Source organism: Panthera onca, chromosome D2, assembly GCF_046562875.1.
Source record: "Panthera onca isolate mPanOnc1 chromosome D2, mPanOnc1 haplotype 2, whole genome shotgun sequence".
Classification (NCBI taxonomy): Eukaryota; Metazoa; Chordata; class Mammalia; order Carnivora; family Felidae; genus Panthera; species Panthera onca.
The window spans coordinates 27,133,310-27,159,023 of record NC_138349.1 but is presented as its reverse complement, the minus strand read 5'-3'; the positions used below and the strand labels follow the sequence as shown (position 1 = coordinate 27,159,023).

Sequence of the window (25,714 nt, the reverse complement as noted above, 5' to 3'; positions counted from 1 at the left end):
GACTCTAGATCAGAAGGTTCTCAAACTGATAAAAGAATGTGATCAGAAGAATGGCCTCTTTCTATTTTAAACTGAAGTCCTGAACTTCACAGACCTCTGATGAGGATTCTACTTGCAACCCTAAGAGGTTCTTCCCGTGGAGATGGCCCTTGGCTGTTTGGTGCATGCACCTGACCTTCCCTTCTCCCCAGCTCTCCATCCCTATTCCTGCCCTATGCCCTATTGGCGTGTGTCTGAATTTATTTCACTTTGTTTAAATCGTTCGTTTGCCTGTCTTTCACAGATTTCTCCATGTCTCCTCAACAAACTGGAGCTAAGTAGTGGGGAGCAGACCAAAGCCCTGAACCAGTTAGAGAGGGTACTACTCTTTAAGAACCTCAAGGTCTCTCTCCCTCTCCCTCTCCTTTCCCCCCTTTTTATTTATTTAAATGTTTATTTTTTTAATATGTAACATCTGGGTCACATTTCCATTGTGCAGAGCACAACTTACCCCTACCTAATAACACAGCACGGTTTTGGAAGAGTTGCATGTGTTTGTAGCTTTGCAGTGTTGGGAATTTCCCTGGGGGCATCTGGTTGCATGGAGACAGAAGGAAGCTTTGAACTGGTGACATATCATGTAGTGAGCCTGGATAGAGAGCTTGGGTCCTGCTGACATCTTGCGGGGATGTTAATATCTACCAATTTGGGGGAACTGTGAGGGACCTCTGAGCAAGCCCCTTCCCTCTTCTACCCTTTGCCTGTCTCAGAGCTGGCATATGGAGCTTAAGCACAGTCTTTGGCTCTATTTAGATACCTGAACTGGGTTTGGAGGGAAAGGATAGTCCCATCTAGTTGGGGTCTTTTATTTTTCGTAGTTAGTGTTAAAGCGTTCCTTCATTCCCAGGTTTAGGACTCTAGGTGGAGGGGAAGGAGCTGGATAGCTCAAGATGGGTTCTGCAGAGATGCTCTCTGTCCCTTAAAAGTTGAGATGTAGAGGAGTTTAGGGGAGAGGTCCAAGTTAAAGATTACCCCTAACCCCATATCCCTGCTTTAGGAAGAAGAGGGAGAGAAGGAGGTATGGGCTGTCTATGTTTAGGCTGTCACATGAGTGGCATTCTGGAGGTGTGATTGTGGAAATCCAGGTCATTGAAGATTAAAAGAACTGTGTATGTGTGTGTACACCTAGGTCCCTAGGCCTGCATTCTTTTTGCACAGTGTCCATTTTCATTTATGTGCTTGACTCATCTCAAGTTGCAGCTCTCTCTTCAGTGGCTACCCTGCCTTTTGCCATGATTATTAACCTAAGACCTGCCCTTTCTTTGTAAAGCTTATACTGCCCTTTGGAAATACAAAGTTATATGGATTAGGTGTTGGAGGGTTCCATGAACAGGGAGCATAACTGTACTTTGTCAGGGCTGAGGCATTTGTGAGAATTGGAGCTTCTCATCCCCTACTCCAGCCAGGAGGCAGAGAATACTAATTGAAATGATCAGGTTGGAGCTAGTTTTGCAGAGATTAAAGAAGGAAACAGGCAGGGACTAATCCTAGTGTCAGAAGGAATCTCATTGAGTGACTGGTTTCTCGGTGGAAGTAGGACCACCTGGAGTCACTAAAATTGGGAATCCGCCTAGAGAGAAAAGATATCTCACAAAAGTGGATCCAGATGTTAGTATTTTTGGATCTCAGTGACAATTGCCAATAAAGCTAGGAGGTTCTTGTTTTCCCTCATTAATCTCTTGAGCTTCTTGACTGTCTGTATGTTTGGCTGACTCTTACTCCCATAGGTTTTTTTTTTGTTTTTTTCGTTTGTTTTTTTGTTTTTTTTTTTACCATGAACTTTCTTCAGATGAGCTTCAGTGGTTACTAGAGAGAGCATTCTAGTTCCTGTTTAACCACAGTGCTCAGAACACTTGAAGTTCCATTCTAGGCATATGACTGTAGGCATTCTGGCGATGGTGGCATAGTATAAATCCAGTGTGAAGTTGTTGCCCCATTAGTAAGAGCTGGGTGTGAGGCTCAACTTTTGGACCTCTCTCCTTTCTGGGTGGAGCTTTTGGTAAGGAAGAATTATATGGTTTTTTAAAAAAAGAATTAATGGTTACCCAGGTTCTGGAGGGCTTGGGGGAGGTCGAAGAAGGAGGCCTATCCCCCAAATGCTAGAAGGAATTGAACAGGCCAAGGATGACAGGGTATATTCGGCCTTTAGAAAGAGGCTCTTACTTTGTTAGAGCATTCTGATGATTCCTCGACCATTACAGTTACCCAGTCCAGGAATGGTCCCTTAGTCTAGAAATAGTATGGAATAACTTTGGAGGGACTGGTAAAGGACTGGTCTCAAACCCTAACAGAAGGCATCAGGACCAGAAAAAATGAAATGGGCTTAAATAAAGTAACTGTGAACTGAGGGTGGAGAAAATGCATAAAAATTTATATCCTAGAGTAGTTCCCACAATAGGTTTTAGAAATTTTCCTTTGTAACTAAAAGGAAGCTATAGGAAATATAGCAGGACAGAAGAAAACAGAATAGAGCAAGGTACAAGAAATCAGTAGCCTTACCATCTGAAAACATAAAACTGCATCTAGAAAGACCCAACAGTGAGACAGGAGGTCTCACTGATGTACAAAATTGGGAGCAGCAGCATGACATGACCCTCCATCCTTAACTCCAAAAATCAGCTGGGATACCACTCCTTCCTTAACTCCTTCCTTGACCACTTTGATACAAAAATTTCAGAGTCAGGGATGTATTTAGGATCTAGGCCCCGTTCACGAACCAGTAGGGAAGCTAAGAGAGTGACAGGGAAGGAATAGACTCTCATAGTTGGTTAAGAACCTAGGAGTAGAAGGCTGTGGTACAGATAGTTGAGGAGCAAAGCCCTGGAGTCCTTGTAGATCTGAAGCCTCAGGCAAAGGAACCTCTGCCCTTAGCTTTTCTGCAGGAGAGTCAGGCACCATCTACAGGACTTAAGATTGCCACCCAGGACTCAGGGAAGCAGAGTAATATGTGATCAGCTGAAAAGCAGAATGTTTAGGAGGTCACCAGGCTGACCTGTGAAATGGCAGACGTAGAAGCAAGGTTGGAGGAATAGGAATGTGCTCTGATGGTCTAGATTCTTCCTTTGCCACAGACACGGCATATAGGCTGTTTTCTAGGGACCAGTAGGAATAAAAGAAGGGAGATTTCTAGGGAAAGAGTCTTAGTTTGAGTACCAGTGCTAATGAGGTATGATATTTCCAGCTGAAAATGAGAGCAGGAGGCATGAGTGATTCATCCAAGTGGAAGAAACAGAAGAGATCCCCCCGGCCTCTGCGCCATATGACCAAAGTCACACCGGGTTCAGAGCTGCCCACCCCCAACGGAACTACCTTATCCTCTAACCTCACTGGTGAGTGCCCTGGGTTGCTTCCTCTAATTAGAATAGATAGAAGAAAACCTTCCTCTCTCAGGCATTTTAACATTGAAAACTAGTCAACTGAGGGGCTTTGGTCTTTCTGCTAAGAGTAAAAAGGGAAAACTCCAGGTCTGTTCAGACTGTGACCACTTAGCAATTCTGCAGTGACTTTGGGTTGTTATCCTTCCAGAGGAACTGTGACTACTTTAGAGACCAGTGTATGCAGAGATTAGTATGTGGTCTAGGAAAAGAGCCCCTAGTGCCATGGAGGCTATGTTTTTCCTACAGTCTCTTTTCTTCAAGCCTCGCCTACTTTGCTTGGCAGGGGGAATGCCCTTCATTGATGTGCCCACTCCCATCTCTTCTGCAAGTTCAGAAGCTGCCTCAGCAGTGGTCAGCCCCTCTACAGACAGTGGCCTGGAGTTCTCCTCCCAGACCACCTCCAAGGAAGACCTCACTGACCTGGAACAACCTGGCTCTCCAGGGTATAGCACAGCTACAGAGCCTGGCAGCAGCGAGCTGGGGATTCCTGAGCAGCCTGATCCCCAGGTATGGCTTTAAGGCCCCTCTCTAATCTTCTAGTGTAGAATTGGCTTGACCCTTTTCATCCTTTATCCAGGTTTTGGTTCAAAAGAAGGTCAGGTTGGGGGCGGGGGGGGGGGGTGCGGTGTAGAGTTACTTCATTATTTCTTATTTCCTAGAATCAGCTGTGCAATCTAGAAAATCCACAGCATGACTCACTGTAAGAGGTAGCTCATGGGATTTATCAAGTCTTGCATACAGGTAGTACTAGGCAAAGGGGAGGGAAATGGCCATGGCTTTGGAAGATAATGATATAAATCCCAAGCCTATGAGAGCCTCTATTGTTTCTAGAGTTCTAGTCACTTTAGGTCAGTGATGCCTCAGGAAGTGTTTTCTGAGTCCTTCACACTCCTGCCCTGAGCCATCTTGCATTGATTCATAGCTCACTGAGCTGGCCCTACACCTGCAGTCCATTAGAGACACTTGGAGCTTAAACACTTCAGGGGGGAGTAAGTTCCAAGTTGCTCTTGCTTCATCCCTCTTCCTATCACCCTGCTGCTGGTCATAGCAGGAAGGGATTCATGTGGAAAAGGCCCAGTCAGCATCCGTGGAATCCATCCCCGAAGTGTTAGAGGAGTGCACATCCCCTGCTGACCACTCTGATTCTGCCTCTGTTCATGACATGGATTACGTCAATCCCCGGGGTGTACGCTTTACACAGTCCTCCCAGAAGGAAGGTGAGTTCTCTCAAGCAGTCTCTGCCTATTCACCTCCCCCATCCTGCCCACTAAGCATCCTGAGCCTAGATGATCTTGGACCCAAGGTGTCTGCTGTCCACATTTTCTAGTCAGGAAATGGAATCAAGCCAGGGGGACTTTGGCATGGATGGAGCCCTTGCCAACCTATACAGAGAGGGACTTTGATGAACAATAGGAAGTGAGAGGGAAGAATAGAAAGCTTGAGACTTTTAACAGAAAGTAGGGTCATCAATTCTGATTCCCTTTAGTAAGTGAGACTAGTCTTACCTTTCCAGAAAAAAAGCTTTTTTTAAAAAAATTTTCTTGAAGAGAATCACTTATTTGAAATTGCCTTGTATAATGCAGGACAGTCCAGGCCAACTTTTCAGTCCAGTTGTTTCCTGACATTCCCACTTTACTTCTGGCTTTCCCCAGGTACAGCATTGGTCCCCTATGGTCTTCCCTGCATCCGCGAACTCTTCCGCTTCCTCATCTCCCTCACCAATCCACACGACCGCCATAATTCAGAGGTTATGATCCACATGGGATTGCATTTGCTGACAGTGGCTCTTGAATCAGCCCCTGTAGCCCAGTGCCAAACCCTGTTGGGCCTCATCAAGGATGAGATGTGCCGCCACTTACTCCAGGTAAGACTGGACCTCTAGAGGGTCTCTGAGCCCTTGGCTATTTTCCACGGTCTCTCAGGGACCAGGGGGAGCACAAGGAGGTTTGGTTGATTGGTGAAAAGAGTATAGGATCCAGAAAAGAATCTCCCTTCCCAGTTGGCCAGTGGTCATCATCAAGAGGACTCTACTAGTTCTCTGGGGACTCTGGCAGCCAGAAAAATATAGGAATGGCTAGATATAGTTTCCTTAGAGTACAGGACTTTAGTGGCAACTTCACAGAGTTTATTATCCTACTTTTCTCTTGGTTGAGCCATAGATTCAGAAACCTAATGATTTAACCCTACTCTGATCTCCAGCTACTCAGTGTAGAGCGACTAAACCTTTATGCTGCTTCCCTGCGGGTATGCTTCCTACTGTTTGAGAGCATGAGGGAGCACCTCAAGTTCCAATTGGAGGTGAGTTTCTTGAACTTGGATAAAGAAAAAATAGCAAGATATATAGCATCTTTAGTGGGGCCAGCTCTGTCCTGCTGCGGGGATGGGATTTAGGGGCTCCTAAAATCCTAGAGAGCTATTAGCCTCTGTAGTTTGGTTCCTTGGCTGTCCTCTTTGGTGGAGAAATTAAAGGGAGCCCAGAGAAAACTGGTTGGCTATAAAATGAAAGAAGCCAAATATGAGGACTGGTGGACAACCTCACTATGAGTGGGTACAGGTTTTCTGCCCAGCAGTTCCTCTGCAACACAGGCAGGCAAGTCAAACTGGCTTTGCCACTAAGTTGCAAAAAGGAACTCTGAATAGTACCAGGTAAGGCTCCCATAGAAAGCACAAAGAGGGCAATAGGCAACTTGTTTTGGATCAGGCATAAGGTAGAGAGCCAGGCCTCCCCCAATGTGGAGGCCAAAGAGAAGGACGGAATGTCTTTAAGGATATGTTAACGCATGCCTCCTGGCTGGGCGTCTCCTTCTTGTATTTAATGTTTTTCCTGTCTAATTTTTCTCTTCTGTCTTGAATCCTTATCCCACTCAAATGGCTATTACTGGGTTATTGCCAGATGTACATCAAAAAGCTTATGGAAATCATCACTGTGGAGAACCCCAAGATGCCTTACGAGATGAAGGAGATGGCACTGGAGGCCATTGTGCAGCTCTGGCACATCCCCAGCTTTGTCACTGAGCTCTATATCAACTATGATTGTGACTATTACTGTTCCAACCTCTTTGAAGACCTCACCAAGCTGCTGTCCAAGGTGCTGAGCTTTATTACTGTCCTCTAGAAAGAAGGCTCTATTAAGGAAATCTCTCTGGTGGTAGTGAGCATATTATACACGGGCGGGGGGGGGGGAGGGGTGCAACACTTGAAAGCTGGGGAACAGGAAGAAGAAAGGCATTTTCTCAGGGCAATGCAGAAGTTATAGGTGGTTTCAGGATTTTTGGAAAAAGATAAAGTATTAACCTCAAGTCTACTGAATCTGTTTACTTTCCAGAATGCCTTCCCTGTGTCTGGTCAGCTCTACACAACACACCTCCTCTCTCTTGATGCCCTGTTAACAGTGATTGATAGCACTGAGGCCCATTGCCAGGCCAAAGTCCTCAACAGTCTTACCCAACAAGAGAAGAAAGAAGCAGCTAGACCTGGCTATGAGACAGTAGATGGCATCCGAGAAGCCAGCAATAGTGAGAAGCATTTCTTTCTTTGAGGATCCCTGGGTTCTATGCTTATCATTTCTCTACTCACCAAATCCTCTCTCCTTATATCACTTCCACTGGGGGCTCTCCCAGTTCTATGTTTCCAGGATTTGGTGGTTTGAATCATAGGCTAGGCAGGCAGGTTCGCAACACTCATGGATTTGTCCTTTTCTTCTCCACGCTTTGGCTTTCATTTAATAATAATAATAAATTATTAATTAATATAATTATTAATACTAAATATAGTAATTATTTAAATTTATTTATTTAATTAAAGTATAGTTAACACACAGTGTTATGTTAGTTTCAGGTGTACAGCATAGGAGAATTATTTATTTATGGGGGGAAAGAGAACCTAGATTAAAGGATATAGGACTTCTGTTCCTGAGAGTTCCAGGCCCTACTGTCCCCCACCCCAGTATCTGCTTCTACCCTAATTAATCTTCTCTGACATCCCCTTGAGACTGAGGTTGCAGATGACCAGAGAATGGGACTGGGTAATCTCTATTAAATTATAGAATCTAGGGGTGCCTGGGTGGCTCAGTCAGCTCAGGTCATGATCTCGCAGTCTGTGAGTTTGAGCCCCACATTGGGCTGTGTGCCAACAGCTCAGAGCCTGGAGCCTGCTTTGGGTTCTGTGTCTCCCTCTCTGTCTGCCCAAACCTCACTCATGCTCTGTCTCTCTCTCAAAAATAATAAATAGGGGTGCCTGGGTGGCTCAGTTGGTTGGGTGTCTAACTTCAGCTCAGGTCATGATCTTGCAGTCCGTGAGTTCAAGCCCTGCATCGGACTGTGTGTTGACAGCTCAGAGCCTGGAGCCTGCTTCAGATTCTGTGTCTCCCTCTCTCTCTCTGCCCTTCCCCTGCTCATGCTCTGTCTCTCTCTGTCTCAAAAATAAATAAAAACATTAAAAATAAATAAACTTAAAAAAATTTTTTTAGGGGCGCCTGGGTGGCGCAGTCGGTTAAGCATCCGACTTCAGCCAGGTCACGATCTCGCGGTCCGTGAGTTCGAGCCCCGCGTCAGGCTCTGGGCTGATGGCTCGGAGCCTGGAGCCTGTTTCCGATTCTGTGTCTCCCTCTCTCTCTGCCCCTCCCCTGTTCATGCTCTGTCTCTCTCTGTCCCAAAAATAAATAAAAAACGTTGAAAAAAAAAATTTAAAAAAAAAAAAATTTTTTTTTAAATAATAAATAGACATTAAAAAAAAAATATATATATATATACATATATATATATATATGTATATATATATATATATGGGGCTCCTGGGTGGCTCAGTCAGTTAAGCGTCCGACTTTGGCTCCCGGTTCATGAGTTCGAGCCTCATGTTGGGCTGTGTGCTGACAGCTCGGAGCCTGGAGCCTGCTTCTGATTCTGTGTCTCCCTCTCTCTCTGCCCCTCCTCCACTCTCGCTTGCTCTCTCTCTCTCTCAAAAATAAATGAACATTAAAAAAAAATTTTTTTTAATTAAAAAAAATAAATTATAGAATCTAATGCTTAGCTAACCTGACTACTTGTTTGGGATTAGGTTTGTCCTATTCAGGGCTGGTGACCTATGTGGGTCTATGTGGGACCTAGGCAGGTCTCCTTGACCTGGGACTCAACTTCTCCTATAACTCTGTTTGGCTTCCTACCCCATCTTCATTTGTCTTCTTCTCTCTTACCAGCTGAGAGAGCAGCCAACGACAGGAAACCTGTAGGCATAGCCCCAGATGTCCCAGGCCTACATTTACCAGGTGGAGGGCGGCTGCCAGCAGAACACGGGAAGCCAGGATGCAGTGATCTGGAGGAAGCTGGTGACTCTGGGGGTGGGTACTGGGTATCCATGATCCTCAGCCCCCTCAACTGGAGGGTCTGGTAGAGAGCAGAGGGGTGGGGTGCACAGACACCCTAGGGCAACATGTGGGTAAACCTTGGCTGCTCACCCATGCCCTCAAACCTGGAGAGAGGAAATAAAATGTTTGGAGCCCTAGAAGATAGGATTTGTAGGAAGACTGATGAAGACAAGAAAATTTCTGAGTCATTCTCCTTTTTTTACTAGAGTATATTGGCAACCTTTCTAAAAGCCTGGGAAAAGAGATCTTATGGGTATTTTCTTCTCTTCCACCCATCTCCCATTCCTAGCTGACAAAAAGTTTACCCGGAAGCCACCTCGATTTTCCTGTCTCCTGCCAGATCCACGGGAACTGATTGAAATTAAAAACAAAAAGAAGGTATATATAGCGCTATCTCCAGAGCTTAACCTCTGCCTGCCTCTGTCTGGGTGTCTTTTGTAGGGTTTGTGTCTCAAAGGATAAGGGAGAGTAGCAGCTCATTGAATGGTTTCCCAAAGCTAATCTTTGCAGTTTTTTGGGACTTCAGCAACCCCCCAGTCTCCTTTGAAGACCTTCACTTCTAAGCCTTATAATTAAGCATACCCTATTGTGTGCCTCTGGGCAAAATCTGCCCTAGGTGACAGCTAAGTGTTACTGGTGGTAACAAAAGCCTGGGACCTGGTGTCATGTGTCACTGGAGGTTAACTGGTCATCTCAAGCTCTGGGGTGAAGATTGGCAATGAAAGGAAATTGACATTTATCTGCTGCTTTAATAAAATTCAAATAACTGTGTGTGTGTGTGTGTGTGTGTGAGTGAGTGTGTGTGTGTGTGTGTGTGTGTGTGTGTGTGTGTGTATTTTAAAACAAAGAAAACCTCTCTTTTAAAAAAGAAATGTTTATTTCTGAGAGAGAGTGAGTGAGCAAGCATGCATGTGGCAGGGGCAGAGAGAAAGAGGGAACAAGAGAATCAGAGGGAACGAGAGAATCCCAAGCAGGCTGTGTGCTGTCAGTGTAGAGTCTAACATGGGGCTCAATCTGACGAACCGTGAGATCATGGCCTGAGCTGAAATCAAGAGTCAGACACTTAGCTGACTGAACCCCTCAGGAGCTCCAAGAAAACCTTTTTTTCCTCTTATGGTCAGCCTAAATGACTTCGGTTTATGTGTCCCCTTAATTACAGGGCTGTGACTAGACAGATAAAAAGTGGAGTTATCATCATAGTTAGTTCACCTTGTCCTTAAGAGCTGGGAAACCAAAGTAAGAAGAGAAATCCAAGCTAGGCTGTAAACTGATGCCAGGATGGCCGTAAAACTGGAGAGAAGAGAACCTCCTCTAATCTCTTTTACTTTTTCCTGATCCCCAAGTTGGTGAAGGGCTGTCCTATGCATCTTGGGAATTCAGAAATGAGTGAAAAGGAACTCCTCAGCCAGTTCTAATTAGACATGAAGATTGGGGAAAGCTAGAGTCAGTATGGTCCAGCCTTAGTTTTGGAGTCACTTAGAACCACATCCTAGGAGCCGGTTAGGTTACCAACTGTGGACCATGATGGAGCCCAGCCTGGCCTTGTCTGGTTTAGGAGCAGAGCATCTTGTGACACCTCTGGTATTTCTCCTCCAGCTGCTAATCACGGGCACAGAACAGTTCAATCAGAAACCAAAGAAGGGGATCCAGTTTCTGCAAGAAAAAGGCCTCCTCACCATCCCAATGGACAACACAGAAGTAGCCCAGTGGCTCCGAGAGAACCCTCGGCTGGACAAGAAAATGATTGGAGAGTTTGTGAGTGACCGCAAAAACATTGACCTGTTGGAGAGCTTTGTAAGGTGAGGAAGCTGTAAGAAATGGGGGACATAGGTCACATACTCTTCCTCTTCCCATGATTTATGTCTGTTGGACTTGAAAGTGTCTCCAGCAAGATAGCTTTGGGAGCCATTCCATTCTGCATAGAGAGCATTGCAAAGGGATGGAACAGGGTTACTGAGCACAAGGTAGGTTATGGGTTCCAGTGGATGAGATTTCCAGGCAAGAACTCACTGATGTGGAAAGGACTAAAGTTAGGAGTTGTCAGATTCTACTCTGTGTTAAAGATGACCAGGAGATAGAGATGACCCCTTTTCCAGAGACTTGAGCCTCCTCTGTTCTAGTATAAGAAGGTTAGAGGGACTGGAGCTAATAGGGAACCCAACATTTGCAGCTTATATATCTTTAGTCTCTTCATCCTTCTTCCTTTCCCTGTAGCACCTTCAGCTTTCAGGGTCTGCGGCTGGATGAAGCTCTTCGTCTCTACTTGGAAGCCTTCCGCTTACCTGGGGAAGCACCAGTCATCCAGAGGTTGCTGGAGGCATTCACAGAGCATTGGAGGGTGAGTTGAATGGTAGGGCCTGAGCCCAGCATCCCAAGTTCATTTGACTGAGGGTTTTTATGGCTCCTGCTGCTGTCTCCTTAGAAGGCTGAGAGCAGTATCAGTGAGCTTTCTATAGAAAGGCCAGCTTCTGTTAAGGAGTTGGCAAGAGGTTGGCAGATTTCTTTCTGGGAGCCCTACTCTACCTAGCATTGGCCAGTGGGTTGGTAGTAAGGGTTTGGCCAGAGAAGGGCATTGACACAGATGGGGTCTTTGCTTTTTTCAGAATTGTAATGGCTCCCCATTTGCCAATAGCGATGCCTGCTTTGCCCTGGCCTATGCTGTCATCATGCTTAATACTGACCAGCACAACCACAATGTTCGCAAACAGAATGCACCCATGACTCTAGAGGTAAGTTTGGATCCCAGCCAAGGCAGAGAGGGTCCAGCACAGTTTTGGGGGTGTAGCAGGAAGGACATGGGATTTCCAGTGGGTGCAATGGACAGAGTCTGTCCAGGGGAATTAAGGAGGGCTGACCAATCCAAGAGAAGAACTGTGTTAGGGAGGTGGGTTCTTTCACTTTCTGTTTCCTGAGTCCTATTTACCATAGACCCAGGAGTTCTTTGGGGGGGCTTCAGCATTCACACATGGGGGGAAATGCTTATTGGCCTGTCTTTAGGAGTTTCGCAAAAACCTAAAAGGTGTGAACGGAGGCAAGGACTTTGAGCAAGACATTCTGGAGGACATGTATCATGCCATCAAGTAAGTATTTGTGGAAAATAGGTTGGCTTTCTATTAAGCAGAAGCACACTGCTTCCTTTTCCAGATTTTAGAGTCACAGCAGACTTCAGTGATTCATATGCCCTGGATTCAGCCTTGAGACTCAGCTGGGCAGCCCCTTCCTTCCCATTTTTTCCTTAAAGAGCCTGAACAACACTGGAGCTCTAGGATTCTGAGCCAGGATCTAAACTGCCCCCGCTAAGTAGAGTATCATGGGCTCATTTTCTGAACCCAAAGCAGCTGGGTTTTCTTGTCGAGCTCACAAAATGCATTCTGAAGCTGGTAGAGGACACAAGAGGGGCTCTGGAGGGTGAGGTTTGGGTCAGAAGTCAGAGATGGACACTTAGGTTTTTCACTGTAAATCAGAAAAGATAGAAATGTTCATCCTGTCATACCCAGAAAGAATGTGAGATCTCACTAGAGGACTAAAGGCCACAGTTAGAGACAGGGCTTTGAGATTATGGGGGATTATTGGACACTCCCTTTTTTTCTCCCTGGTCCCACTGGTGAGTAGGAAGCAGACCACTGAGCTGCAGTTTTGGTGACCTCTCATTGACGGATTGAACCAGTATGGGCCAAACCTGTTGTCCTAGTTTGGAACCAGTCAGGTTCACAGCAGTGTACCTGCTCTTTCCTTTACCTCTGGACAGGAATGAGGAAATTGTGATGCCTGAAGAGCAGACAGGCTTGGTTCGGGAGAACTATGTGTGGAATGTGCTGCTTCATCGAGGTGCCACCCCAGAAGGCATATTCTTGCGTGTGCCTGCTGGCAGCTATGATCTTGACCTCTTCACCATGACCTGGGGCCCCACTATTGCTGCTCTCTCTTACGTCTTTGACAAAAGCCTTGAGGAAACAATCATCCAGAAAGCCATCTCGGGCTTCAGGTAGTCCAGCTTTGGCCTTGGTCTTGACCTCCTCCCACCTCTCTGAGTTAACATGGTTGCCTCCATGCCTTTCAGACTCCTGCTCTTAAGTTTCTTAGAAAGGGATTTCTCTTGAGTGTTTGGAGGGAGTCCGAAGCTTGAGAAAGCTCAGTCTTAAACAAACTCAAGAGTAGAAGGTTTCTTCCTGGAACTGATTGGGGAAGAATCCCAAGTAAGCCTCCTCAGGGACTTGGAAGGGCTGCCTGGCCTTCCAGTGACTCACTCTGTTTCTGGGATGTGACATTACAGGAAGTGCGCCATGATCTCCGCCCACTATGGCCTCAGCGATGTATTTGACAATCTCATCATATCTCTGTGCAAATTCACAGCTCTCAGCAGTGAGGTGAGCAGCGGCAAGAACTATGTACTTAGAGTTCCAAAGGAGGACCTCTCTTTTAGTCATGGATCTATCCTTATCTGTGGAGCTGTTTTCTCTCAGAGTATTCCTTCACTCCCTCTAGACTACAGCAGCACTTAGGCCATTTCTGTTTCACACCCCTTAGGATGAGAATAATGTCACCTCATGTATTGTAACCCCTTAGGATGAGAATAATGTCACCTCATGTAATTGGGATGGGAGAGGAGATACATCACTGGGGAAAGCCTTATCCAGGTTAGCCCTTCCGACCAGTATTAGGAGGGATTGAAGCGTAGCAAACAGAAGGGCCCTCAGGGAGCCATAGGCAGAGTCCTAGAGATCTTCTTTCTAGATATTTACCAGACCCTAAGCCTTTTCTCATCTTCTTTTTTTTAGTCTATTGAGAACCTGCCTAGTGTGTTTGGAAGCAACCCCAAAGCCCATATTGCAGCTAAGACGGTATTCCATTTAGCCCATCGTCACGGTGACATCCTGCGGGAGGGCTGGAAGAATATCATGGAGGCCATGCTGCAGCTCTTCCGGGCCCAACTGCTACCCAAAGCTATGGTGGAGGTAATTCTTATAGGAGACTAATAACAAGGCAAAAGCCTGTAAACTCTGTGCTATCTGTGTATTGAACTGGTTGAAAGTAGCACTGGGCCTGATGACTGCTGAAGCTTACCAAGAACACCTCAAATGTGAGACCACAGATCTTGGGTGAAGGGATAGCTATAAATGAAGGCTGGTATAAACCATTGCCGGTCACCAACTGTAGGGGGTCTAGTCAGTAATGTGGGGCAGTGAGCTTCAGGAAGAAAGCCAGAGAACTTTACATGGAGGAGCAGGAAATGCAAAGGGCATATGGAGAGAAATTATTCTTGGCCTGATTTTCCAGGTAGAAGATTTCGTGGATCCCAATGGCAAGATCTCTCTACAGAGGGAGGAGACACCATCAAATCGGTGAGGGCAGATCAGAGGCTAAAGGCTTCGGGAAGGGAAGGTCAGAACTCTGGAGCTCACCAGGGCTTGAACTCTTTCTACAGAGGAGAGTCAACAGTGCTAAGCTTTGTGAGCTGGCTGACACTAAGTGGTACTGAACAGTCTAGTGTGCGAGGCCCATCCACTGAGAACCAAGAGGCCAAAAGAGCAGCCTTAGACTGTATCAAGGTAACTGGCCTGCCTACCCCTGGTAAACAAGCCTAGATCCCTCCCTACTAGATAGATGCTGCCCTAGGAACTGAAGAGTAGAATCACCCAGGACTTGTGGCCAGAGCTCACTCCAACTCTCTCTCCCTACCTCTTGGGAATATTCTCTTCCCTCCAGTGCTTGTCACTGACCCCCTCTCTCTCATGCCCCCTCTAGCAATGTGACCCAGAAAAAATGATCACAGAAAGCAAGTTTCTTCAGCTGGAGTCACTGCAGGAGCTCATGAAGGTACAGAATGAAGAGGAAAGAGAGATGAAAGGGCTGGCTGTGTCTAGGAGGGGAGGTGGGGACAGTGATGTTTAAATGCCTTAATTTCTGTCAGGGCAGGCCCAAGGGGCTGGTTTCTCCATGCTTTCCTGCTGTTCTCCTCTAGGCTCTAGTCTCAGTGACACCAGATGAAGAGACATATGATGAGGAGGATGCTGCTTTCTGCCTGGAGATGCTGCTGAGGATTGTGCTGGAGAACAGGTAGAAGGCAGTCTTTAGGCAGGCCTCATACTGGGCTTGTGCCAAAGGGATGGAAGACTGGAGCCATCTTGCTGAGTGGGCTCTAGGGGCAAGAAGCACATGAAGCTGTAGACAGTGGAGGAGAAGCTTGCTCATTATACCTGCCTGCTTAGGGTATAATAACCAATGAGCCCTGAAAGGCTTAACCTGGATCTAAAAAAGAGACTTATTACCTAGTGGCCTCTCCAACTGAAACTGTCCTCACCCTTATGTTCCTCAGGGACCGTGTGGGTTGTGTGTGGCAGACTGTTCGAGACCATCTGTATCACCTATGTGTCCAGGCACAGGATTTCTGCTTCCTTGTGGAGCGGGCAGTGGTGGGGCTGCTGCGCTTGGCCATTCGACTGCTCCGCAGAGAAGAGATCAGTGGCCAGGTAAGCAGAGTGCAGCTGGGAGGGCAGGCAGTTATGCAGGGGACTAAAGCCACAGTGTCCGTTATGGGTAATGCCCGAGACAGAGAGTAAGTACATTTAGTGCTCCATAGCATGAGCCCAGTGACCTGTCACAGGGCTGGAGGAAATCTAACAGCTGGCATTGGGGATGAGCCTAAGCTGGTCCTTAGCATCTCTGCAGGTTCTGTATCTGCTCTGCTCTGTAGGGCTGGATGGTTACTGCCTTGTGGCATTCTCAGCCCTATACCTGGTTTCCTGGTTCTCATGCTTAGGACCCTCTTGAGATCTCTTGGCTCAAGTATAAAAGACAGCCAGCATAGAACTAATAAGTGACTTCAGCAAGGTTACAGGATATTAGATTAACACAAAAAATTAATCACATGTCCAGATACTAACAGTGAACGTATAGAAAATGAAACCAAAAACACAATATTTACAAGTGCTTCAAATGAAGTGAAATACTGAGATACACACCTAACAAACATGTATAGGATCTGTATGCTAAAAAGTGTAAAGTTCTAATGAAAGATATCAAAGATGATCTAAATAACTGAAAAGGCATACCATGTTAATGAATTTGAAGACTCAGCATAGTAAAGATGTCAGTTCTCCCATAAATTCATCTGTAAGTTTAATACAATGGAGAAAATCCATGAAAATCCCAGCAAGGTTTTTTGTAGGCCTAGGCTTATTTTAAAATTTAGATGGAAAAACACAGGCCCTAGAATGGCCAGACATCTTGAGAAAGAAGGAAGAGGGAAGAATCACTCCATCTGCTATTAAGGCTTACTGTATAACTGCAGTAATCAAGACTGGTATTTGTGGAGAGACAGACCCATAAAGCAGTGGAACAGAAGAAAGAACCCAGAAATAGACCCACACAAAGATGCTCAACTAATTTATTTTCAGCTTATATATTTAATCTATTTTGAGAGAGAGCAAGCATGCACGTGAGTAGGGGAGGAGCAGAGAGAGAATCCCAAGCAAGCTCCATACTGTCAGCACTGAGCCTGATGCAGAGTTCGATCTCACAAACTGGGAAATATGACCTGAGCCTAAATCAAGAGTCGGGCGCTCAACTGACAGAGCCACCCAGGTGCCCAGCTCAACTAATTTTTTTTTACAAAAGTGCAAAAACAATTCGGTGGAGGAAGGATAGCTTTTTCAGTTGCTGGAACAATTGAAATCAGTGGGTGGGGAACAAACAAGTGAACCTTGACCTAAGTATTATACCTTATAGAAAAATTATTTCAAAATGAATCCTAGAGGGCACCTGGGTGGCTCAGCCGGTTAAGGGTCCAACTTTTGATCTCAGCTCAGGTCATGATCTCATGGTTCATGAGATCAAGCCCGGCATGGGACTCCATGCTAACAGTGCAGAACCTGCTTGGGATTCTCTCTCCCCCTCTCTCTGCCCCTACCCTGCTCATGCTTGTGTGCGCTGTCCGTCTCTCTCTCAAAATAAATAAACATTAAAAAAAAAGAATCATAGATTTAAATGTAAACTGTAGAAGTATGAAACCTTTTTTTTTTTTTTTTCTAAATATAGTTAGGCTAAGTAATTTGGGTTTTTTTATTAAACTTTTTTAATGTTTATTTTTTTTTTTAATTTTTTTTTTTAACGTTTATTTATTTTTGAGACAGAGAGAGACAGAGCATGGACGGGGGAGGGTCAGAGAGAGAGAGAGAGACACAGAATCGGAAGCAGGCTCCAGGCTCTGGGCCATCATCAGCCCAGAGCCCGATGCGGGGCTCGAACTCACGGACCGTGAGATCGTGACCTGAGCTGAAGTCGGACGCTTAACCGACTGAGCCACCCAGGCGCCCCGATGTTTATTTATTTTTGAGAGAGGCAGAGACAGAATGCGAGTGAGTTAGGGGCAGAGAGAGAGGGAGACACAGAATCGGAAGCAGGCTTCAGGCTCCGAGCTGTTAGCACAGAGCCCGACACGGAGCTTGAACTCACGAGCTGTAAGATCATGACCTGAGCCAAAGTCTCAGGCGCCACCCAGGTGCCCCAGAGTACGAAACCTTTAAGAAGAAATACAGGAGGGTATCTTCAGGAGGTAGGCAAAGTATTCTTAGACTTGATACCAAAAGCACAATCCATGAAAGGAAAAATTGATAAATTGGACTCTATCAATATTAAAACTATACTCTGTGGAAGCTAATGTGAAAAGGATGAAAAGATAAGGAGCATATCTTTGCAAATTACATATCTGAGAAAAGACTAACATCTAAATAAAAGAACTCAAAATACAACAGTAAGGAAACAATCCAATTAGAAAATGGGCAAAAAATATGAATAGACATTTCACTGAAGAAGATATACAGATGGCAAATAAGCACATGAAAACACTTAAATGATGTTCAACATTATTACCCCACAGGGAAATGGAAATTGAAACCACAATGAGATATTACTACCCACCTACCACAAAGACTAGAGTAAAAAATAGTGATATTACCAAATGCCGGCAAGAGTAAAGGTCACTCATATATTGCTGATGGGAATGTAAAATGGTACAGCTCCTCTGTCAGCAGTTTCTTCATAGAACTAAATATGCAGTTACCACACAATCTAGCAGTTGCACTCTTGGGCACTTATCCCAAAGAAATTAAAGCCTACTTTCTCATAAAAACCTATTCATGAATGTTCATAGAAGCTTTATTTGTAATAGCCCAAAACTGGAATCAGCCCAAATGATTTTCAACAGGTATAGTTAAACTGTGGGACATATGTCCTTAAGTCCTTAAGACTGTTCAGTAACCAAAGCAACAAACTATTGATAAACACAACAATTTGGATGAATCTCCAAGGGATTATACTGAGTGAAAAAAAGCCAATTTCAAAAGGCTATATATTATATAATTCCATTTATATGACATTTTTGAAACGACAGGATTTTAGAAGTTATGAACAGATTGCCAGGGGATAGGGATGGGGGCAAAAAAGAGGCAGATGTGTTTATAAAAGGGCAACACGGGGAATCCTGTGGTGGTGGAACTATTCAGCATCTTGACTAGCGAAGGCTACATAGACCTAAAATTAGGTGACTAAGTTGACTAAGTGACTTAGGTGACTAAGAACCTAATACACATATGAGTAAAGTAAAACTGGGGAAACCTGAATAAGATCAGTGGATTGTATCAATATCAGTATCCTGGTTATCATATACTATAGTTTACGTAACATTACCGTTGGTGTAAATGGGGCAAAGCATAGAAGAGATCTCTCTGTGTTAGGTTTTACAGCTGCATATGAATCCATAGCTCAATAAAATTTTTAATTAAAAAAAGACTGAAAAAAAGAAAAGACCAGCAGCAGGACCAGTTGGGTCCTAGCCAAACCATCCTCACTGGCCTAAGAAAACTGGTGGGAAAGGAGACTAGACAAGAAGCTGTGTGCCCACTTCCTGCTTCCCATCCACCTAGGTGCTGCTCTCCCTGCGCATTTTGCTACTAATGAAGCCCAGCGTGCTGTCCCGAGTCAGTCACCAGGTAGCCTATGGGCTCCATGAACTCCTTAAGACCAACGCAGCCAACATCCACTCAGGTGATGACTGGGCCACCCTCTTCACGCTACTGGAATGCATTGGCTCAGGCGTAAAACCTCCAGCTGCACTGCAGGCCACAGCCAGGGCTGATGCACCTGATGCTGGTAAGCCCTTTCCCAGGGAGACCCACATTGGCAGATAAACAGTTATGGCCCCAGGGGTTGAGACAGGAAAACAAAATACAGGCTATTGCATTTAGCAGATTAGACACCCCTGGCTTCTGCCATCTGCTTCCAGAGCTTCCTGTACCCACTGGCCTTTCCCCAGCACCCATGGGTTAAACAGCATGAAAGCTAGTAGGCAATATAAACAGCTATAATACCAGGCTTCCTACTGTCCTGAGGACTGTTTTATCAGAAACTATGTCCTCACCACCACCCGCACCCCCTGACAGCTGCTACTAGATACCATCAGGAGCCCAAATTAGCCTGCTGCCACATTTGGTCAAGAGAGAATCTGTCCAGGGGCATCTGGAAGTCTCAGTCGGTTAAGCATCTGACTCTTGACTTTGGCTCAGGTCATGATCTCACAGTTCATGGGATCAAGCCCCATGGTAAGCTCTGTGCTGACAGTGCAGAGCCTGCTTGGGATTCTCTCTCTTCCTTCTCTCTCTGCCCCTCCCCCACTCATGGTCTGTTTGTTTCTCTGTCTCTGTCTCTTTCTCTCTCTCTCCCCAAATAAATAAACAAACTTAAAAAAAAAATCTGTCCAGACCATCCTCCAGCCCTCTGATGACAGGGTTGAAACTAAGCTGGACCAAGAGAGAGGAGAGGCCAGGCTTCAGCACCTACTTCTCAGAACTGAAATCATCCCTCATCCCAGTGTCCCCCTTTCCACCCTGACTCTGCCCTTCTCCCTGCTGACTCAGGGGCCCAATCAGACAGCGAACTCCCATCCTACCATCAGAATGATGTGAGCCTGGACCGAGGATACACTTCTGACTCAGAGGTCTATGCTGAGCATTGTAGGCCTGGCAAGATCCACCGATCAGCCACAGATGCTGATGTGGTCAACAGCGGTTGGTTAGTGGTAAGTGAGCATACAGGTAGTGGGTGAGTCTTCCCTCCTTGGCCTGTGGGAAAGATTCCTGGTCCTCCAGCAGGACATCTAGGGGGAAGATCAGGCTCAAGGGTTCCCAGCAACTCTTGTGTACTTTACAGGTGGGGAAGGATGACATCGATAACTCCAAGCCAGGTCCTGGGCCCAGCCGGCTAGGCCCTTCACCCCTGGTCAATCAGTACAGCCTAACAGTGGGGCTGGACCTCGGGCCACATGACACTAAGTCCCTGCTTAAATGTGTGGAATCTCTGTCGTTCATTGTGCGTGATGCTGCCCACATTACACCTGACAACTTTGAGCTCTGCGTCAAGACTCTCCGCATCTTTGTGGAGGCCAGTCTGAATGGCGGTGGGTTACCCAATGAAGGGGCAGTTGGGGAGTAACCATGGGAATATACGGGGGAAAGGGAGGAAAAGGTAGGCCGTCTGTGTCCATGGATGTAGAATTGTGACCTGGGTCTGGCTCTGCTCAGGGTGCAAGTCCCAGGAGAAACGTGGCAAGAGTCACAAATATGACAGCAAAGGAAACCGCTTCAAGAAGAAATCCAAGGAAGGCTCAGTGCTTCGGCGGCCTCGAACCTCCAGCCAACATGCCACTAGAGGTGGGCATAGTGACGATGATGAGGATGAAGGCGTGCCTGCCAGCTACCATACGGTGTCTTTACAGGTCAGTCAGGACGTAAGTATGGCATCCTTTACTTGCTCTCCTCTCCCTCCTCGTGACATTGGGAGCCTGGGCAGAGCCAGGGACAGCCAAGGCTGAGAAGGACCTGTTTTCCAACCCAGGACCTTGGCCACCACCTCCACAGTGTTCCCCTATCCAATATCCAGACCTTAATATTTAAGGTTTATGTTTTGAATAAGTAATACATGCATATGTACAAAGTTCAAAAGTAGAAAAGGGTAAACAGATAAAAGTAAGTCCCGGGGTGCCTGGGTGGCTCAGTCAGTTAAGCATCCAAGTTTGACCCCGGTCATGATCCCACAGTTAGTGGGTTCGAGCTCTGCGTCAGGCTCTGTGTTGACAGCTCAGAGCCTGGAACCTGCTTCAGATTCTGCGTCTCCCTCTCTTTCTGCCCCTCCTCTGCTCCCTCTCTCCCCCTCTCTCTGTCTCTCTCTCTTTCTCTCAAAAATAAATAAACATTAAAAAAAAAAAAACACGCATAACTTAAAAAAAAAAAAAGTCGCATTCCATTTCTGCCCCCAGTTGCTAAGTTCCCCTCTCCAGAGGTACACACTGCCACCAGTTTCTTGTCTATCCTTCCAGAGCTATTCTTTGTCTATTCAAGGTATATAAAATTTATTTTACAAGCAGACTTCATATCACTGAATAAATGGAGAACTAATTGCCTTAATAACTGTAGAAAAATCCTGAAAACAAAAAAATTATTAAAGTTGACCACACACTATTGCCCACCAGAGCCTCTGAGTCTGATGTTTGCTTTCTGTTTGTAAGGTGAAATTAATAAGATGAGGCTTAATCTGTCATCAGAAGGTATGAAAGAGAATTGAAAAGAAAGTACCTCTTTCACCATGTAATGCATTGTTACTAAATACTTATTCCACACACCTCCTCACGTCTCCTGCACTAGGAGTAATACCCAACTTCGGGAAGCACTGGCTGGAAGGGGGCAACTAGCTCATGAAGTTGAAGAGAAAAGGCGGGGTGGGAGGGGTAGAGTATGGTGTCACTGGTAGTAGGGTCTCCCTTGAAGACTCAGTCAGGGACAGTGTTTTGGGGGTAGGGGGGCACCCACGGACCTTAACTCATCCTGCCTCTCCTGTGACCCCCAGTTGTTAGACCTGATGCACACCCTACACACGAGAGCGGCCTCTATCTACAGCTCGTGGGCGGAGGAGCAGCGCCACCTGGAGACAGGTGGTCGGAAGATCGAAGCAGATTCACGCACCCTCTGGGCCCACTGTTGGTGCCCTTTACTGCAGGGTAAACATCAGGGGAGCAGGCAGGGCAGGGGCAGAAGTGAAGCTGGAGCTTGGGAAGCACCAGGATCAGGATGCCTGAAGGATCCTGAGCCTGTTCTCACTCTCAGGCATCGCCTGCCTGTGCTGTGATGCCCGGCGCCAGGTGCGGATGCAGGCACTGACCTATCTGCAGCGAGCACTACTGGTACATGATCTGCAAAAGCTAGATGCCCTGGAGTGGGAGTCCTGTTTTAACAAGGTAGGACTCCCCTCTAGTCTTAAGGCAAAGTTCAAAGCCTTAAGATAGAGCTGGGCAGCCTGAAGAGCCCCTGATGTCAGTCCTCAGCCTGCATCCTATTTTTCTCTTCTGCTCTGTGCTTATCCACCCCACCCCCTGGCTTCCTTGGGGCAAGGCTGCCAACTGACCCTGCTAGGGAGACATTGGCTCTTTACCTACCAGGTGCTGTTTCCTCTACTGACCAAACTCTTGGAGAACATCAGCCCTGCAGATGTGGGTGGGATGGAGGAGACTCGAATGAGGGCTTCCACACTGCTCTCTAAGGTACTGCTCAATGCCCTCACCCACCCACTCTCCCCATACTTGCCTCTCTGCAAGGAGGGAAGCTGGGCTTCTGCTAGGACCTAGAGATGCAATGTGGGTGCTCAGGATCCCCAGCTGTGGAGACTCGGCAGAACCCAGAGACCTGGGAGGATCTTGGAATTCAGAGGAATCTCTGCTATAGGATTCCCATGCAAGATAGAGCAGGCTTCCTTCCCAGCCTTGGAGAGGGATGCAGACTGCTCCGACCCCTCTGCTAAAAGGGGCTGGTGGGCCATAGGTCTTCTTGCAGCACCTGTCTCCACTGCTGTCACTCTCTACCTTTGCGGCCCTCTGGCTGACCATCCTGGACTTCATGGACAAGTATATGCATGCAGGCTCCAGTGACTTACTGGTATGTTCTACCACTGCCTGCTTCCTCTCCCACCTGCTGGGAAGACATGCTGTTTTCCCTCGATGGATGCCTCCTTACCATATTCCACCATGCCCTCTTTCCCATCCACATGGTCCCACTGCCACCTACAGTCAGAGGCCATCCCTGAGTCTCTGAAGAACATGCTCCTGGTGATGGACACAGCAGAGATTTTCCACAACGCAGATGCCCGAGGAGGCAGCCCCTCAGCCCTCTGGGAGATTACCTGGGAGCGCATTGACTGTTTTCTGCCCCACCTACGAGATGAGCTCTTCAAGCAGACTGTCATCCAGGGTAGGAGGCTTAGCTCAATTTTATCAAAAAGAGTCCCCATCAGAGAGTCTGGAGCTAATAAATAGTTCTCTGTATCTCATATTTGTGGGAGGATTGTTGGGTAGCCAGGGCTCTGCTTGAAGGAAAACACTAAGAGCTGCCATCTGGTTTTTCTGCCCTCCCCAGACCCCATGCCCATGGAGCCACATGCCCAAAAACCTATGGCCTCAGCCCACATGGCTCCTGCTGCTGGGGACACAAGGACACCTGGCCATCCACCTCCTCCAGAGATGCCTTCTGAGCTGGGGGTCTGTGGTGAGTCCTTCTGAGCTAGCCTCCTGGGTGTTGAGCAAGAAGTAGGAGGCCTAAGAGGAAGCCCAGGGTAGTTTGGGATTGCCACTGAGCATGGGCTGTGAGCCAGGGAAAGGAGGGAACCAGAGTATTCTGGTCACCTGCTCTTCCTGTGGGAAGTGACAGGACCAAATAAGCTCTGATGAGCTACCTGCTTGAGATTTTCAGGCATGGGAGGAGAAGGTTGGATCAGGGACTTGACATAAATATGCAGCAGTTGCCCTTCAGGAGGGATCCTAGTAAATTTCAGACCATAATTTACTTGACTGGAGGTACAGCAAAGGAGATAGAGGGTAGGTATAAGGTAACTGCATTTTTGAATGCGTTAAAGGGGAGATTGCCAACTACATAGCCTGGTAGGAGTCATTTTGTTCACAGCAATGGGGAAAAGCAGAGGTTAGGTAAGCCAGCTGGAGAATGTGAGGGAGTCTGACCAGCCCCTCGCTCTCCCTGTAGACTTTGAGAAGCCTGAGGGCCCTCGGCCTGCCAACAGCAGCTCCCCTGGATCACCAGTGGCGTCTAGCCCCAGCAGACTGAGCCCTACTCCAGATGGGCCTCCTCCCCTGGCTCAGCCCCCACTGATCCTGCAGCCCTTGGCCTCCCCACTGCAGGTGGGTGTACCACCCATGACTCTGCCCATCATCCTCAACCCTGCTCTCATTGAGGCCACTTCACCAGTGCCCCTCCTGGCTACACCCCGCCCCACAGACCCCATGCCCACCTCTGAGGTCAACTAAGGCAGGCTCCTCAGAGATCAGGACCAGTACTTCCTATCAGGCTGTCCTCGGCCACCCTCCCACCTGTCCCAAGGGCCACAAACTTCTCAGGCCCAGCCTGAGCTGCTGTCGCTGCTACTTGGATGGGGACCTGAAAAAGAATTTTTATAGCCCCTCCTGGAATCCACAATCAGGCTGAGGAACCTTTTTCCTTTGCTCTCCATTCCTGGGGTTCTAACCTGAGAGCGCACTCAGGTATTGCCTGCAGCCTGGCAGCCCTGGGGAGGCATCTCTATGCCAGCCTGCAGTGCCTGCCCTCCTGCCCCTCCTGCCCTGTGGTCAGGCATTGATAGCCAAGCCAACCATTCTGCACTTTGTGTCCTTCTCCCATCTCCATTCCCATCAGCCCTGGGCCACCTTCTCCAGTTCTTCCTCTTTTATTAATTAGTTGGTCGGTTTGGAGAGTTGATTGGCACCATGGAGGGTTGGCAGGTGGGGCTGGACAGAGGGACTGCTACCCACAGGAGCATGTACATATGGAAAAACAGGACAACAATGGACTTTTTATGATGTAATAAATGTCTTAGTACCAATGTCATTGCTTTTCCCTCTGGTTTCCTTCTTGAACTTATGGGCACCATGTTATTGGGATACCCAGGGCTTGGACCTTGCATGAACAGAAGTGAGGCTGGCCTACCAACAGTCTGGCCCACATGGCCCCAGGCTACCAGCCATCCAGGCGCCAGTCAGGATTCCTTCCCCAGTGTTGCTGCCCTACAACCATCACCACCACCACTACAACAGCAGTGCGCCCTTGTTACCAGGGATATTCAAGGGTTTGGGCACTTGTCCTCTTCCCTAACTGCTCCAAGGTTGACACCTGAGACAGCCTAGACTGGGGTCAAAAGGAAAGTGAACCAGAGCTGAGCTGTAGTTCTTCAGAAGTCTTCCCTCAGATGTGCCTCGTGGTCCAGGAGCACAAAGGGGAGTCCGTGGGGCTTAGGAAGGATGCCATCTTGTCCACAGCTGTGATCGTGTGTTTCTGGGCACAGGGCATTCATTTTGGCCCCAGACTGAGGAGGGACAGTTTTGTCCATCCATCTCAGTTACTGAAGCATGATTGGAGAACCCCTCCCATTCTTCCCCTTTGTTTTATGGTAAGATAAGTGGGAGTGTGTTGGGGGCAGGCAGAGTGGCTCCTACAGGGCTGAGGGTGGGATGTAGAATGCTATGTATTGAGCTTTTCCGGATGAAGCATCTACCTCGTTTTGGCTTCTTCCTCCAAAGTGGTCCCTTCGACTCTGCGGGGAGACAAGGGAGTGGTACTACCTGTTGTACTACCGGCTGGCCTCCCCCATGGGGAGTTATGGGCACTCACCCTCTTCATTTGGGACCAGCTGGCTATATGATCATTCAGGACCTCGGGCTTCCCTTTGCTCACTACCACCACCTGGATGTTGCTGGGAGTCTAAACCTCAGGAAGTACCTTCCTCACGTATAGAAAAGGGCACCTTGGAAATGGGAAGAGCTTGATGTGGAAAAATACATGCAACGTCGTGAAGTTCCTACACTAGTTTTTCCCCTCTTCCTTCATTCTCC

General features: G+C 47.1%; 1 protein-coding gene across 12 annotated transcripts in view; it reads left to right on the top strand.

Moving 5' to 3' along the window:
• The window catches only part of GBF1 (golgi brefeldin A resistant guanine nucleotide exchange factor 1), a 120,331-nt gene extending 95,618 nt beyond the window's left edge, over positions 1–24,713 (top strand). For 2 of the 12 annotated variants that reach the window (XM_078434761.2, XM_078434762.2), the window contains 33 exons: positions 284–382; positions 3,221–3,368; positions 3,700–3,923; positions 4,465–4,633; positions 5,069–5,280; positions 5,616–5,714; positions 6,310–6,504; positions 6,742–6,931; positions 8,611–8,751; positions 9,068–9,156; positions 10,375–10,577; positions 10,993–11,116; positions 11,382–11,507; positions 11,776–11,858; positions 12,527–12,763; positions 13,052–13,145; positions 13,557–13,733; positions 14,056–14,120; positions 14,204–14,327; positions 14,524–14,595; positions 14,741–14,835; positions 15,095–15,248; positions 18,702–18,927; positions 19,692–19,852; positions 19,984–20,230; positions 20,355–20,560; positions 21,676–21,826; positions 21,933–22,063; positions 22,265–22,366; positions 22,644–22,757; positions 22,889–23,069; positions 23,235–23,363; positions 23,856–24,713. In XM_078434761.2, coding sequence (XP_078290887.1) covers positions 284–382; positions 3,221–3,368; positions 3,700–3,923; positions 4,465–4,633; positions 5,069–5,280; positions 5,616–5,714; positions 6,310–6,504; positions 6,742–6,931; positions 8,611–8,751; positions 9,068–9,156; positions 10,375–10,577; positions 10,993–11,116; positions 11,382–11,507; positions 11,776–11,858; positions 12,527–12,763; positions 13,052–13,145; positions 13,557–13,733; positions 14,056–14,120; positions 14,204–14,327; positions 14,524–14,595; positions 14,741–14,835; positions 15,095–15,248; positions 18,702–18,927; positions 19,692–19,852; positions 19,984–20,230; positions 20,355–20,560; positions 21,676–21,826; positions 21,933–22,063; positions 22,265–22,366; positions 22,644–22,757; positions 22,889–23,069; positions 23,235–23,363; positions 23,856–24,136 — 5,049 coding nt within the window. In that variant the 3' untranslated portion in view covers positions 24,137–24,713. The remainder of the gene's footprint in view (positions 1–283; positions 383–3,220; positions 3,369–3,699; positions 3,924–4,464; positions 4,634–5,068; positions 5,281–5,615; positions 5,715–6,309; positions 6,505–6,741; positions 6,932–8,610; positions 8,752–9,067; positions 9,157–10,374; positions 10,578–10,992; positions 11,117–11,381; positions 11,508–11,775; positions 11,859–12,526; positions 12,764–13,051; positions 13,146–13,556; positions 13,734–14,055; positions 14,121–14,203; positions 14,328–14,523; positions 14,596–14,740; positions 14,836–15,094; positions 15,249–18,701; positions 18,928–19,691; positions 19,853–19,983; positions 20,231–20,354; positions 20,561–21,675; positions 21,827–21,932; positions 22,064–22,264; positions 22,367–22,643; positions 22,758–22,888; positions 23,070–23,234; positions 23,364–23,855) is intronic. The other 10 variants (XM_078434768.2, XM_078434767.2, XM_078434766.2 and 7 more) reach the window with 10 other exon arrangements.
• The last annotated feature ends 1,001 nt before the right edge of the window (positions 24,714–25,714 follow it).